The sequence below is a fragment of the Paramacrobiotus metropolitanus genome, unplaced genomic scaffold, assembly GCF_019649055.1.
Source record: "Paramacrobiotus metropolitanus isolate TYO unplaced genomic scaffold, Prichtersi_v1.0 Parri_scaffold0000014, whole genome shotgun sequence".
NCBI lineage: Eukaryota > Metazoa > Tardigrada > Eutardigrada > Parachela > Macrobiotidae > Paramacrobiotus > Paramacrobiotus metropolitanus.
In genome coordinates this window covers 1,788,926-1,804,281 of record NW_026570234.1, presented here as the reverse complement: position 1 = coordinate 1,804,281, position 15,356 = coordinate 1,788,926, and the positions used below count along the sequence as shown (strand labels likewise).

The window sequence follows — 15,356 nt, the reverse complement described above, 5'->3', positions numbered from 1 at the left end:
ACCTAACGGTGACCAGGACATGGAGGACCAGGGCGGCGCAGAAGGCGCCAGTCAGGATCAAAGTGGCGCAGAAGGCGCCGATCGGGAAAGTCAGGCCAGCGTAGAAGACGCTGAGCCAAGTGGAAGCGGTGCACAGCCCGAACGGGACAGAGTGCGAGACTCCACCTCACCAGAATCGAATGATGGTGAGATCCAATGGACTTTACCCGACCCGTGCCCGGCCAAACCGCGCATAGATTATGTGCCGCTACCAAGAACCACGGTGGCGAGGAAATGGCCCGGCGGAGATCCATCAAAGAAGCCGAAGATCTCCAATACGGACGAGACGTGGGCATACATTAAGGCAGCCTTAAAGGCGTTGTCCCAAACGGGTGCAACCCTTGCTACAGGAGGCTTGGCCTTCCAACTTATCCAGAAATGGAATGGCCCACCAATCACCAAGTCCAAGGTGATGAAATACATTCGAATGGCCTATGAAGAAGGAGCCATCCTTCGAACCCATCTGCCCAACATGCAGATGTTCTACACGTTCCCACCGGAAAGACGTGACGAAGCACCTCAAGGCTACTGGGAATGGCGAAATGCCATCTTGGCGGTACTGACCACCACGCAACATCCCTTGGGCCTGACAAGAGGCGAAATGGCCAACCAACTCCTTGGACGATACGATGTACAACTTTCGACGTACGATCCTCATCTGAGTGACGGGAATGAACATCCCCCTAGTCGCCCCAACGGGTTGTACTACCTCAGCGAGGACGTGCGATACATCGTCAAAAAGATGCTGCGCGAAGGCTGGCTCGAGCAAACTGTCGACGAGCCAGAAGCCCAGCAGCGGTATCGGATGAAGAATAATCCACCGGATCGCTATGGCCCTCGTCCCACCGAAACCGCCTCCTTGGCCTCAACCAAGTCCAAGAAGAAGCGGCGCACTTACCATCAGTGACCTAGGCGTAGAATTCGCATAGGGTCTAGGGGGTGAACCCGATATAATTCACCGGGCAAGAAAAGCCTAGTTAACAAATCACATGTAAAATCATAGGGACGTAAAATATAGGGCGTAATTATCATAGGGACCCGTCATAGAAAGTGGACTTAACCCCATTCTGCAAGTTTCATTTCTGTTACCACAGAGAATGGGACTTACACCACAGCAGAAGTACGAGCCGCGATGTTCGGACTGCAGGCGCAACAGCGGAGACCAGAACCGCCGGGACAACTCCCCACGGGAATTGTTCCCTTGCGCATACCACCTGCGACCGGGCTTCCGCGACGAGAGTGACAGAGCCTACTGCTTCTACTTAGAAGTGGTGAGAGGCAATTTCGATGCATACTGCCACATGACCAGCCGCGATGGAAGCCACCTGTTTCCCCTACTGAGGGACCATGAGCAGATAGAGATCTACGATCTCTACATGCGACGCAGTGGCGAACGACAACCTGGCTGGAGCAGTACCGGAACCCAGATTCCTCCACTCAGCCAATCGGCTCGGGAACGGAAAGAGGAACGAGACCGGGAACGTCGAGCCCGTAACACGGGTTCTGACCAGTCCTCAGGGCGCGGCCCAACGGCCGCCCCGAAAACATATGGACATCAGCAACGGCCATCGTCAGGCTCTCAATCCTACGGATATGAGATGTCTACACCGACGACATACAACCAGATCCTGGAAAACATCAACAAAGCTATGGTTGACCAGGTGGCCAAACAGCTGATGGAAGGTGGACTGTTGGATGCCTTGAAAGGCCAATATCAGCCAGCGCGTACAGAGCAACGCACGCCACTGGCACCGCTACCGCGGAACCCAGATGAATTACGTCATCAGATCCAGAGCCGCAACCGGAACCAAACTGGCCGCCGTAGCCAGCCCGAAGAGCGCCAAGCGCGCACATCACCCGGGAAACGGAGCGAGGCAGAGTCCAGTCTGGTTGTCGCTCAGTCCACCAAGCGACCAGAACGAAGTGTCAGCTCGGTGGCCCACAACATTAGCATCCAGATACCAATGGAGACTGAGTCCGCACCGCCGTCATCGGACCCACCGGCCCGACAAGACGCAATCGTCAGTGCCACGGACTTCGACCCATATAAACATGCGGAGGACCAGGGCATTAATATCCGGCCACGTCCCCATCGGGAGGTGACGGATTACATTATGGGCGCTATCCCATACCCTAGGGATCGATGGGCCCAAGTCAATGCCATGGTCCAGAACCTGCAAACTTTCGTCGTCCGGTCCGGACTCGAGATGGAAATGCAGAAAAAGGAGTGGCCCCCTGCTTTTAGCATGGCGGAACATATCGACAACCGCGAGGGCTACCCAATGGTCCGTGATAATGCTCTATCGAGCATCACGGACGTGAACTTACTCGGACAGCCCGTTACCAGACCGGACTGGAACGACTTGTGCCAACTGCACATAAAGGACGACCAACTCGACGTCGTCAAATACCTGGCCCAGTTCGTCCTACCGGACGCGAACGCCAGTTTTATAATCGCAGCATCAAGAGCCGCCATGGAAATCCCATGCAAGCCGGCCGACCACAAGGATGTCCCGGGAACGTACGCTTATTCGTACAACGGCACGATGTTACGCATCTTCGCCGCTAGACTCGGACACCTACGGTGCCACTGGGAACTTGAAGTTGCCTATCGGCAGGGGACGATCATTCCTCGCTTACTGACCCAGGTGGCCCTCCTTCGAAACCAAATTCATGAAATCGAGGCGGGAGTCAAAATCCAAAGCGCCCTGAATGTTTTCAGGAGCCGCGCCGAAGACTACCGTTATCGCCATCCAACGGACTTCGACGACGGTGCGGAAGCGTTCGTCAACCGAACGGCAGCGCGGAAACTTCCAACGAAGTTTCGCACTCAACGATCCTCAACAGGATCGTCCGCACACGTCCAGACCCAGGCCGAACAGTCTGGCCCAGAAGTCCAGCCGACCAGCACCTCCAGCCAACATCAACATAACCTGACTGAACAGGAATTGGCGGACATGGAGGAAAGCGTCGTTGACCCACTCAACCCAGGGTTGGGCGACGGCGACCAAGCCGGACAAGGAGGGCAGGAATAGGCCAACGGCCATTCCTGCATGTCGGCCCCAAAATTGGACCGGCATCGGCTGAACCGGACTTGAACACCATAGTGGGTACAATCCAACGGTTGTTACCCTCGCCCAACAAACGTGGCTTACAGCCATGTATCGTCCACCTTACCGGACCTTAATCCCTGGATCTTAACCGGATTCCCCGGATTGGCTCTGGCTTAGCGGCTGGGACCATGAATTTGGCTCGGCCATCCCAGACCATCCGACGGAGTCCACCGGACTGAACTTGGCGCAAGGCCCGGTTCACCGGCATGGAAAGGATCCAGCGCCCAGAAGGCGGCGACGGCCCGCATAGAAGTTGCGACAAGCCGTGGATCGATCCTGGCCCGCATAGAAGTTGCGACAAGCCAAGGATCAGCCTGGCCCGCATAAAAATTGCGACAAGCCATGGCCAAGTCCTGGCCCATAGAAGTTGGACCAGGCCCGCTGTGTGTCCAACGGACCATATGCGGCTCACGAGTTTAGTTGCCATACCAGGGAACTGGGACAAGTGAGTTCGGGAGCCACATAGAAGTTGTGGTACACCCACTTTGCATACCACGTCCAACATCCTCACCACGGACCGCCCAGAGGCCCATCCAAAAGATGCACCGCCCAGAGGCCAAATGAGGATGCTTCTAGTCAGCAGACCGACTCCTTTGTGGAAAACGCCTACCGGCGCCCACAACTTAATTTTTTGGAGTTTGGCCCGGCTAACCTGACGTTTTTGTCAGAAGCCACTTAATTTTGTTATGGCCACGGTCTCAGGGAAAATCGCCTATCTGACTCATCGGACATGGTAGCTAACTCATGGCCCACGGCCAATGAGACGGACCAGACTCAACGAGTCTGCAACTTTGGCCCGCCATACACCTTGGACCGTCAAAAAAAACGACTAAGTCCATCTGGCCCGCCATCAATTTTGGACCGTCGAAAAAGACTAAGTCTTTTGGCCCGTCCAACGACGTGGCTCATCAAAAAACGACTAAGTCCATATCGGAGAGCCAAAACCTGTTATACAGGACCCCCACGTCCCACACCAGCCGGAGGCGAGCCACATCACAATGGAACCTCGTATCCCGGCCCAGAGCATGTCAGAGACCGAGTTTGGACCGCCCCAACGGGTTTGGTCCATCACACCACCTCGGTCCTGGGACTTAGAAATTTTTTCATTATGGCCCTCTCGGACTTAGAAGATTTTGGACCTAGGCGCATGACCAAACTGGCATGCAAGGCCAAACCGGTCCAAGTTAGAGACCCATGTGAACCACCCTAACGGGACTGGTCCAAAGCACCAATTTTGGCCACTGGGAAGGAATCCGACAGGACTCCCACTCCCGCCACACCAGGGACAACCCTAACGGGTCAGGTCCAACAGAGGCATGTCAGACCAAAGCATGGCCATCCTAACGGAATTGGTCCAAGCATACTATTTTGGTCACAGGAGCACCTCTCCTGTCCAGAGGCATTACTCTGGCCCTATATGGACAGCCCAACCGGGCTTGGTCCACCATACTTAAACCAGGAAGGGGACAACCTGTCCTTGCGAAAGCAATAGTGCCTTCCATATACCGCACCGCTGGATTTACTCTACTGGACCCCTGTGGACATCTCTGGAACCGTCGCCCCGGATCTACAGGACTAGACCAATCCTATCGGATAAAGCGGACCGTTGACTAGGACCCGTGTGGACAGAATCTGCCCTGTGGTAAACCTAGTCGGAATAAGCCATTTTTCGTCTAGTTTTTTAACCAAACCTGGTTTTTCTAGACTTCATTAACCAAAGAATTGATGTTTTTATTTAGCCAAATAACCAAAGGAATTGGCTTTGGGATCTCTAACTTTGATCTTACTTTAATTCTCACTGAAATTGTGATCTTTTATTTCGATGTTTAACCAATGAGCCTTATAAACTTTATCTTTTTAACCTGTTCGACCAACCAAGCCTGCAAACCACACTGGAACCCCCTGCAACCAGAGTGCACTCCAGATTTCGGCCGTTCGGTGCACTGCACCGCGGGTCTGGAGCAACCGACCCTAACGGGTTTAGAGACAAAGTGGCATCCGGCCCTACCGGGTATCGGATCCTGGCACCCTACCGGGTTGGCCAGGGGCAGAGTCGGAAGGTGCTCGCAGGAGCTCCCACTCCCGCCCAGAGGCATGTCAGAGACCGCACACTCGAGGCGGTAGACACCTCTTGTGGCTTTGCTCTGTCGCCCGCCCGCAGATGGCTACTCCATTCGTGCCGCGCTATTACGCTGCTCACTCAGCGTATACTTTGTCTACGCTGACCAATCAGCGCATTTCTGCACTCTTGGGGGGGTAGCCCAGCGCCTACGAGCGATTCTATGCTTTACGGCATCAGCTGTTGCATACCTGCAGCACGCTGCATCATTAATCACGATACTGACTTGCGCGCTCACAGCTACTTTTTTCCACAGTGATACCGCATTGGTTTTCTGTGTTTGTTTGTGGTTGCTTTATTGTTATCAATAAAGGCATATTTTGCCCCATTTTCCATCTGCTTCTGTGTCATATCTGACAAATACCTGGCTTTGCACGTGAAACACAGTATAAAAATGTACTATAAACGATTTCTCTATATAAGCGAACATTCTGGTTGATTACTTTCTCCGAAGTCGTGCGGCAGGCTACATTTGAAATTCATCGCCACTTTAAAGAGAAAATGAAGCACACAGCTAACCGCAAGATTATATCGCCTTAATCCGAGAAATACTGAATGAAGTAAAAGAAACGTCGAGGCCAAAATTCGCGGTGAAATTGAAGAAACTCCAGTATCCTTTCCTAACGAAAGAACCGTTTGGCTAATTTGTCGATTATTCACAATTTCACACCATCGTTAAAAATTGGCCTGCGTCATCATTTTGCCGCCACGACTGTTTTCGTCTGTGTCATATTGATTAGATCGTATTATATAAGTATTAGATTTGCACAAACAGTTCATGGAACACTTCCGACTGCTTTGGGCAATTTTCTTTGTTTCGCATCTTTTCAGCGAGCTCAAGAACCATACACCAAGTACTAAGAAGCCCGAGACCTGCCATTGAAAATTTTATAGCAGTCAGTCAAAAACACCCGTTCTCAGAGAATTTCAAATCAGCGAGGGCTACCATTTGGCGTACAAAGTGAGAAAAAGCATTCCTGCACGCTAAATCGACCGATACAGTGCGCAGCACGAGCTCCGTGGATTGTGCCGCATCGGGATTCGGTTCGGAGAAGTCGAACTGACCTTTCCGGCACGTGATAAGTGTGGGCTCGTAGCCAGAGCGCGACGATCTTCCGACTAACTCCAGTAACCAAACGTGCAATTTCCGTAAATGTGTTCGGCAAGGATACGTGTTGTCGCCACGAAACACCGCTTCCATGCCGTCGCTGCTATCAATATCCGAAATCGGTGAATCGATACTGACGACGCCTTTTTGACAGTTGTAAATTATGGCCGGTCCAACGTCGCATGTGCTTTGACTCAGTTGACTGGAATCACGAAACCACGCAACCGAGGATAAAGTTGGAATGGTTGGCTTCGACGGGGTTGTAGTGGCGGTGGTGGTGATACACACGCCGGTCTCCTTCGCTACGAAAGGAAGTGTTAAATTGACGCACATTTTTATATACACCAAATACGATGTATGACCCTTGTCGCTCCGTTGTCAGTCGGTACCTGTTCGAATGGTTATTGCATCTAATGCAATCGTTTTGAGGTTGATCTGGCAGCCGTCGTTATGGTAAGCAAAAAAGTTGATAGTGAATCGTTGTCCAGCATTGCGAGTGAAACCCACCTCGACATAGCGCCACTGGCCGATAATATTCTCCGCATATTCGGTCTCGTTCCCCCAAATCTGCTCGTGAGGAAACGTCTGACCGTAATCCTCGATAAACGCTTTGAGATGGAACTGCTCGTCTGGGTTAACCGAGAATACCGGAAAATCGGACAGGCGATAATAAAAGGACACAAGCAGGCAGGGGTAGGAAGACGTCGTGGTGACGATTGCGCTGCGCAGAATCGCCACGGCATCGCTTCGTTCCGGTGCCACACCAGCAACGCGTTGCGAGCAGCGGGAAATCGCGAATACTCCTTCTGCAAAAGTCCGTTGCTTAAATTCAACGTAGAGTCCAGGATCTTATTCCTTTTTCGCCGGTCCATGAGTTTAATTGGTCAGTTAACCAGGATTTTACCGGTGCATAATTACTTACTGCTTTTGTCTGTGCCCTGTTTTTTTTCTACTATTTGTAACTGAGTGCTGGAGCGGTTGAGAAGCGACATATTAAGATTTTCTTACTGTCAGCATCGGCGCCATCTTCTACGAGGTCGAATTGATACGGGTAGTATTTGTATCCCCTCGTCCACATGATTCCTTGATCCTGATTAGAGCACGCCGTGATTATCGTACTCTGAACGAGCTGAACCGTAGTGCCCATGTCGCACTGGTGCAGCGTTATCCAGTCATAGCAAGCCGCCGGCAATGAGCAACTGGGTCTCTCTGGTGGCGCGGAAGCCGTAGTGGTCGTACCGCCGGCACTGGTAGTCTCTTCTGAAAATAGCCAGTATCACCGAATACTAAAACGTACCCAACATGAATGCACACTGCACACACCTTCATCGACAGTAGAATTTGCCAACTGCTGCAAAAACTCAACGAACTTCTTCCGACACGTCAGATCAACGGACGGTGTACGGAAGACCAGATCCGTGGATTGTGCCGCATCGGGATCTACTTCAGAGAACTCTAGGCTTCCTTTGCGGCAAATGACAGTTGTGGGCGATTCGGCTGCGCGGTGGATTGCAGAACTGGCGTTCACCAAACAGAGATGGAGTTCCCGTAAAAGCGTTCGACAAGGATATGTATTGTCGCCTTGAAACGTTATCTCCGCGGCATTGCTGTCTGAAATGTTAACCGGTAACGGCGGCGTCACGGTCACGGCGCCTCTCACGCACCGGACCACAATCGGTTCGTCAACGTAGCACTCGTACGATTCGGTAGAATTAACTGTGAGCGTGGTTTGGTCGTTTGGGGAATTAGTTGTCACTGTTACATCCGTAACGTCTGTACAGTTGGCGATCCTCTGCGCTGAAATTAACAGGTTTTTATGAACCTTAAAGCCATTCGTTTAGAAAAGTGGCGAACCTGCTTGGATCGTCATGGAGTCCAAAGCAATGGCTTTAACGTTTCCCCGACACTCGTTGTCATGGTACGCCAGGAAGTTTACTGTGAACTGTTGGCCGTTATCGCGTCCGAAGAAGACTTCGGCAAAATTCCATTCATTGACACTGGTGTTCGTATAATCGTTTTGGCGTCCCCAGATTAAGTCATTCGGGAAAGTGTAATATCGATCCTCAATGAGCACTTTAAGATTGAATTCCTGCGAAGTTGGTGAGAAAGTTGGTTCGCCAGATAACCGGTACCAAAATGTGACACGCAGAGCCAAACAGCCTCGCGGAATAATTGCGGGACTGCGCAGAATGGCCACCGGCTCGTCGCGGTCCGCCGCATCTCCCTTCCGACGTGGAGTGCAGCGTGACACAGCAATCACATTGCCTAAATCGTGTTCTTCACAAAATTCGCTAATAAACTGCTCTGCCAGCTAGATTTTACCCGTAGCATTATCAGGTCCGGGATCTTTGATGAGATCGAACTGGTAGGGAAGATATTGGAATCGGCGAAACCAGACCACATCCGCCGATGTGTCAGCGCATGCCGCGATGGCGTGACCCGTATCATCCAGTTGGATGTCGGTGCCCAGGTCACAGGCGTGCAGGGTCCGCCATGTATAGCAGGACGTCGGCAGCGGACACTCGGTTGCAAGCACCTCCTTCCAGCTACTGCTGGCACCTGCAAAAATACAGTCATTACTGTTTAGCGAACGTTTCACGTGGCAACTACTGATGCGGTTTATACCCAAAGCGATGAAGATAATAAGGAAGCAAGCTAACGCAGTCGCCATTGGCATCTACAACAGAATTCCAATCAGAATTTTTTTTAAGACAGCAAGAGGGAGACATTTTATGGGAATGTGCGTGGATAATTCTACGGTTTGTGTAGGTAGGGAAACGCATAATCAGTGCTCGACATTTAGCTGCGCGCATTTCCACTCGATACCAGCGATAAGGTAAACTGACAAGGAAACTGATAACACTATTTCAGCCTCATAGCATCCAGTTATCGTTATCAGTAGCCTTGCACCGCGGTGTCGTAATATGACATAAAGTGAGTCTTTCGGAAATCCGTTTTATACGCTTTTATGCAGAGCTGATGCGCGACGCTCCATGGGGACCGTTCAAACTTAAAAAGCAGAAATGCGGTTCTACGTTTGGCGAAATTTTATCTCATGTTAACTAAACAAGACCGCAAGCACAGGTTTAGTGAAGCTTGCCTACGAACGACATGAATAAGCGGCACCATCGATTTTCATTGGGGCTTAGCGTTCAAACCGAAGCCGTTTTAAGCTGCAACGACGTTTCATCTAAATGATCTTCAGCGAGTTAGCTCTTGCCGAGGAAATGCAAACAACAAGAAATGCTGTTCCGATACGCCTGTGTATAAGTTTCTGTGAACTAGCTTATCAGGCCGGTACGTAGAGTGCACATGTGATGAACGTGCTGCGTAGTCAACCGTCGCCCGAACGATAGGCTGTAACAATGTTTGAACAATGGCAGACGGTTAGCTTAATCTCGCTCCCAGATGATAGCACCCGTCACGGTTTCCGTATACATTGTTACGGCTTATCAGCTTTATCACCCAACGAATGAAGTCATTAAAACATGTACTACAGCGCTAACGCAACCGCACGTGCAAAAATATAGCCGGTGATAAAGGCTATATTTTATATCTTACCGGTTTGTTTTCTCGAAGCAAATATTTCCTGGTCAAGATGGGTTACCTGAAAAACTATCCCAAAACAAAGAAAACTCTGCAAGTGTTGTCTTTTATCGGCTTGCTAATAGCTTCCATTGTTGGTAAGGCTCCAAATTGATTTTATCTTGAGATGCCTGTATTTTTTTGGTAGCGAAAAATGGTTTCGCTACTATCCGGTTTGTAACAAAATTTTTTGTTAGAAAGAAACAGTTCTCCTGTGTAAAAATTGTATATGTCGTGTATTATGCACATTGCAAATTTACAAACTGACAGCTACGATATAAGTGTTAAATTTATGGTTATGTTTGCCAATTTATATTTATTTGGGTGGTTAACAAGGACTGTATTGCTGCGTTATTCTCAGTTTAAACCTGTTTTAGTTGAAATTATCGCGTACGCCACCATTTCCGCAGTGCTAGCAGCCTACCGTTCCGAGCCAGACAACGTACATTCGACTGTCCAACCAACAACCACAAGTACAATACGTTCGACAACATTGCCGACAAGGACTTTTCCGTCAACAACGGTCACGCGGCCAAACACAACTTCAGCTTCCACGTCTAGGTTGTCATCTACGTCCACGTATACGTTGTTACCGGTAACTTCCTCGACCACACCTTCGCCAGGTGAAGTTCATCTAGTTTACGCTAGGTTAAATTAGTTAGGTCTGCTAATATAAAGTTGATATTCATTCTTTCTTTCTAGCGCCGCGAATTTCCACAGAGTTGAGCAACGCCATCAACCGCACAGCGTACCACAATGACACGGACTATTACACGCAATCGCCATCTAATGTTCTCCGAGCAGTGCAAGGTCTCGTTAACAACGCCTCACAGTCAGAGAAAATTAGCTTCCCCAACATCGCAGCATTTGCCAGTTACTCCTTAGATTTCGCTAAAATTCCCGTAAATTTCAGTCTACCAGTAAATGCCACGACAAATGCAACTAGAAGCATCATAGAAATTGCGGACGCCCTTTTGGGTGCCGACCAGGATAACCAGCTAGAAATGCCAATAACACCGGAAGCCGAACATGAAGCTGATCAAACTGCAGCGGCCATTTACCAGACGCTGGAAATTCTGTATGATAAGCTACCGCCTTCGGATGTGCCTTACGAGTTTAAAGACACGCACATTCTATCGTACGCACATGTTGTTTCCGTTAACAATGAAACACGCTTTGAGGATCTGCAGTTGCGGACCGAACTGGGAATACAAGACGCATCGCAGGGATTACTGACGCCGGGGAAGAACAATGATTCGGTCGCCAGCATAAAGCTATGCAGAGATGCTCTGAAGAAATCGTTCGAGGAAATCAGTAAGTTGTTAAACAACAGTGCGTATCGCAAATGCGTTCTGCTTGGTAAATATCCGTTGTTGCGGAGGTTCGAATTACGAGTAATAAGAGAATTTCTTCGTAGAGCAAATGTCCAACGGCTCAGCCTCTCGTTTTACCTTCGCCTTGTCCGCCATGCCGGCATTTACGTTCAGCAAGCATCCGAGCACCAACAAAAGGCTGGAGCGTTCAAGTCCGCTAGTCCTTTTGGCGTCTGTTGGCCATCCACTGAAGGGAGAAAAGATCGTGACCATTCGGCACAATGTCGATAAACTATTCGATGTACGCCGCGTAACTATGCACTACTGATAATGTACGCATCTGAATAAGACTGTTCTATTACAGTATCCGCACGGAGCGCGACGACGTCACACGTGCAGTTACCTCAACTACGCCACTAAACAATGGTCTACCGACGGTTGTCAGGCTCATAAATTACCCCTCTGGAATGGAACGATGGTCGAGTGCCACTGCAACCACTTGACGCCTTTCTCGCTTCTGCTGACCATGTGCAGCAGTGTCCTCGATCAATCGGAGAGTAGCAACAGCAGTTTCACTCTGGATTTAGCCATTGTCACCACGGCGACGACCATGGTCGCAGCGCTGTGCTCATTGGTGGCTTTGGTCATTATTCTGTAAGTTAAGAACCCAGGAAATCATTTATAAAATCGTATATTTTATTCATTGAAATACTGGATTTATTACATTCATACTCTTATTAAACCTGTTTGATTCATTTTTAATTGCTCAAGTTCCATTAGCTAAATTAAGTTTCATTATCTTGAAAGAAAAAAATTTTATTGTTTTAGGTTGCGTATCTGGTATAAGAACATCACCTTCGACGAGGATACCTTCGCCCGTACTAACCTGTGGATTGTCCTGTTTGGCATGTACTTTTTCGTCATCTTCTCCCAGGCCATGGTCTTCTCTCCGGAACTGTGTGGACAGCGTTTCTGCTTGGCCAACGCCATCCTCGTACACTGGTTCTCATTGATGAGCATGGCGTGGACCGGGGTGGAGACTTTCCGGCTCATACAAATGACCCGCTACCCGGAAATATACGCCCGACGGATTGCGATACCCGACGATACCTACGAGGGATTCCGCTTAAAGGCCTGGATCGCTGCAACGTGTGCGTGGTAGAACGATTCAACTGCCTTACTTATATCTGTATCACGTATTACGCTTTCCTTTTTCAGTTTTCCATCATTGTTATTAATTGTAGTTATACCGATGTTATTCCCCATCATCGCTTCCGTCAGCCATATCCCCGGAATTTCTCACGACTGGTTTCAAGGATACGGCTACGCCAGCCACGAAAAATGGTATGCAAATGACCCTTTATTGAATTTTATCCAATCCGTGAAAAATGTATCCTCTTTTGAAGTAGTAATTTTATTAATTTTCTTAATTGTCCCCTAGGTGTTGGCTGGACGGAGACCATCCTTGGATATCATTGGTGACCTTTATTATCCCAGTATCCGTTATGGCCATCCTCAACGTTGCGGCCGTTATTTTTTATTTTTATGGTAAGCAGTTGTAAAACCGTATTCTTAGCGGAAAAAATTCACGCTTGATCGCTTTCGTGTTAACAGAAACCAAAATTCGTCAGAAATACATCGAAGGGTCCCGGCGTCTATCGCCGGCATCTAGTAGCTCCTCCAACAATTCTCTCGCCCAAGAACAGCTGAATGGGGTCATCATCACCACCACTCTGATGGGCCTGATCTGGCTAAGTGTCTGGCTATCATTGTTCGCCTGCTTTATGGATCCGATCGTGCAGCATGTCTTCGTTCTGTTGCTGACACTAGCATGTGGATCACAAGCCATCTACATTATCGTTTTCCAGGCCATCGCGCCCAAGAAACGGTTCAGCGGCAGCCGACGAATTTATGCGCAGCAGAGTCCTTACAGTAGCGAGGCGTACACGGAGATTACGAACATTACACGAAGTACCAACAGCAGATTACGCACGACAGGGCGTTGAACTGCGCAGTGGATCACTGGATTTTATTTCAGTATTTTTATTCTCCATTGATTTACATCACGGATAGATCATTTTCGCTGATTGCCAAGAGTTCTACACTATGTGACATCGTTTCTTGGCGCTTCTCAAAAACTGTTTATTTGCCAGAATACTCGTATAATAAATTTGTAATTACAGTAGAACAACGTTAACTCTGCGAGCGGTAACCGTGAATCGTGAATAACCGTCATAACCGTGAATCGTCGTCCTCATCAGTGTCGGAGACGCCCGCAGCCGTTGTCGCAGGGGTAACTTCCAGCGAACGCGACGCTTCTGGCAGCTCCACGGTTATCTAAAGACCATAACCTTAACAGACTTCTTTAAATCATACATCTGCGCTACCAACCATCGTCTGCATTGGCTCTACAATAACTTCGGGTGCAGGGCGATCGGAATCGGAAAGCAGCTCCATATCGACAGGTTGGGAGAGGCTTCCATCAACCGGTACGAAAATAACCTGGCAATGGCACCACAACGCATATTTCCGCTTAACAAAAACCGCTCACAGACACCATTTTACCGTTTCGGTAGCCGGCGCTACGCTCGACGGTTCTTCACTTTTTCCATCGTCTGATGGAGCTACGGGCTGAACACTGGACTCGGTCTTTACAACTACCTGCGCACAGTATTGTCGATTACAGCTTACGTTCTGCTGTCAGCTATGCAATAGTTCAAAAATAATTTTCTTTACCTGTCCATCGATCAGGGCTTCGGCATCTTCCGGCGACAGAGTCTGGAGTAGCTGTTCCGCTGTTGACGTTCCTGGCGCGTCCTACCAAAGTCCACTATGATCGTTAAGGCTGGGAAGACAGTCTCCATTACGTACTGTGTGATCTTCGTTGACGTCTTCGCTGACCAGGATGACCTCCGCATCCGACGCTTTTCTCCCGCCAAACATGCGGGGAATCTGCGATACATCCACCGGAATAATGCGGACCACGTTGGATTTGAATATCGGCGTGGAATCACCGAGTTTCCTTGTTGGTCTATAAAAAAAACCAATCATTATTATTATTATTATTATTATTACGGCACAAGAGCAGACAACCCCAAAGGGACTTCAAGTCTGGTCGAAATGAAACATTAATGAAACAGAACTCTACGGATATCCAGAATCTGCAGACAAATTACCCGCGTCGTGCCAAATAGCAAAACCATATGGTAAAGGAGACGAGGATGAACGCAGCGACACCGATGACTGCATACAGGAGATCGTATGGCGCTATCGAATCCACATACAGAAAACATTGTTTAGCACTTTCTGCATAATTATAGCATAAATTTCCATACCGTCGCTGGGTTCTGCAAAGCAAAGTTGTTCATGATTACATTGTGCAATGACGCCAGCAGTTCGAACCTGTACAGTCCTCGGTTTCCGCTAACTGGACATCCCGCACGAACCCATCGTCGCACACGCACCACCGCAGATCCCGCGCGTCCAGATCAATTAGGCATGTCGCATTCCGTCCGCACGCCGACGCGCCACACGGGTCGAAATAACAGCGTCCCGAGGAATCGTTGGCTAATGCGTAACCAGGATTACACTCACAGCCGACACCGGTTTCCGGATGGACAGCACAGTGGGCATTTTGTTGACAAACATATCCCTCACACGGATCGATGGTTGTTGTTATGGTCGACGGCGATGTCGTAGAATCCGTCGAATTCTCAGCGAGGGTATAATGAACTAACGAAAATAAAATAACTAAAGAATACAATATAAAATATGCTGGTTTGCCCATTTTCGACGGGTCTGTTCGGAAGAATCTTATAGATTTTTAGTCTTCTGGTTGCATATGTTGCAGTATCACATAACGCGAACTAAACGGCTAGTGGCACAATCGCATCGGCGTAATCGATGTATTTGTTAGACATAACCAAGAACAATCGCTCGTACAATGCAAATTATTCTAAAGTAGCGTCAGATAAGATAAACAGAATGTCGCACACAGTTAACAAACGTCTGCTGTGGCGATAAATATTTCTACTGTTTTAAAAACAAACGCTTCAATGTCTATTTGTCGATAAGCCAGC

At 49.1% G+C, this 15,356-nt stretch overlaps 3 protein-coding genes across 7 annotated transcripts; 1 reads left to right on the top strand and 2 right to left on the bottom strand.

Annotated features, from left to right (window-relative positions):
• Nucleotides 1-6,059: 6,059 nt before the first annotated feature.
• On the bottom strand, nt 6,060-9,587 carry LOC129584644 (uncharacterized). Of its 4 annotated transcripts, none has more exons than XM_055476893.1 (8): nt 9,480-9,587; nt 9,005-9,056; nt 8,702-8,938; nt 8,234-8,644; nt 7,703-8,176; nt 7,388-7,639; nt 6,769-7,185; nt 6,060-6,681 (listed from the first exon to the last, which is right to left on the bottom strand). In XM_055476893.1, the coding sequence occupies exons 2-8, from the start codon at nt 9,054-9,056 to the stop codon at nt 6,173-6,175; spliced, it is 2,352 nt and encodes a 783-aa protein (XP_055332868.1). In that variant the 5' UTR covers nt 9,480-9,587; the 3' UTR covers nt 6,060-6,172. The 4 variants fall into 4 exon arrangements, with proteins under 4 accessions (XP_055332868.1, XP_055332867.1, XP_055332869.1 ...); XM_055476892.1 differs by lacking the exon at nt 9,480-9,587 and adding an exon at nt 9,342-9,389; XM_055476894.1 differs by lacking the exon at nt 9,480-9,587 and adding an exon at nt 9,206-9,305.
• Nucleotides 9,588-9,952: 365 nt separating this feature from the next.
• Nucleotides 9,953-13,424, top strand: LOC129584711 (adhesion G protein-coupled receptor E5-like). The gene is made up of 9 exons (XM_055477008.1): nt 9,953-10,062; nt 10,342-10,587; nt 10,667-11,278; nt 11,382-11,578; nt 11,642-11,931; nt 12,106-12,428; nt 12,522-12,621; nt 12,719-12,825; nt 12,892-13,424. The coding sequence occupies exons 1-9, from the start codon at nt 9,978-9,980 to the stop codon at nt 13,281-13,283; spliced, it is 2,352 nt and encodes a 783-aa protein (XP_055332983.1). The 5' UTR covers nt 9,953-9,977; the 3' UTR covers nt 13,284-13,424.
• On the bottom strand, nt 13,297-15,097 carry LOC129584712 (uncharacterized). 2 transcript variants are annotated; one of them, XM_055477009.1, is made up of 8 exons: nt 14,680-15,097; nt 14,613-14,624; nt 14,454-14,544; nt 14,149-14,308; nt 14,014-14,094; nt 13,843-13,938; nt 13,669-13,779; nt 13,297-13,614 (listed from the first exon to the last, which is right to left on the bottom strand). In XM_055477009.1, exons 1-8 carry the CDS (start codon nt 15,062-15,064, stop codon nt 13,510-13,512), a joined length of 1,041 nt encoding a protein of 346 aa, XP_055332984.1. In that variant the 5' UTR covers nt 15,065-15,097; the 3' UTR covers nt 13,297-13,509. The 2 variants fall into 2 exon arrangements, with proteins under 2 accessions (XP_055332984.1, XP_055332985.1); XM_055477010.1 differs by lacking the exon at nt 14,613-14,624.
• Nucleotides 15,098-15,356: the final 259 nt, after the last annotated feature.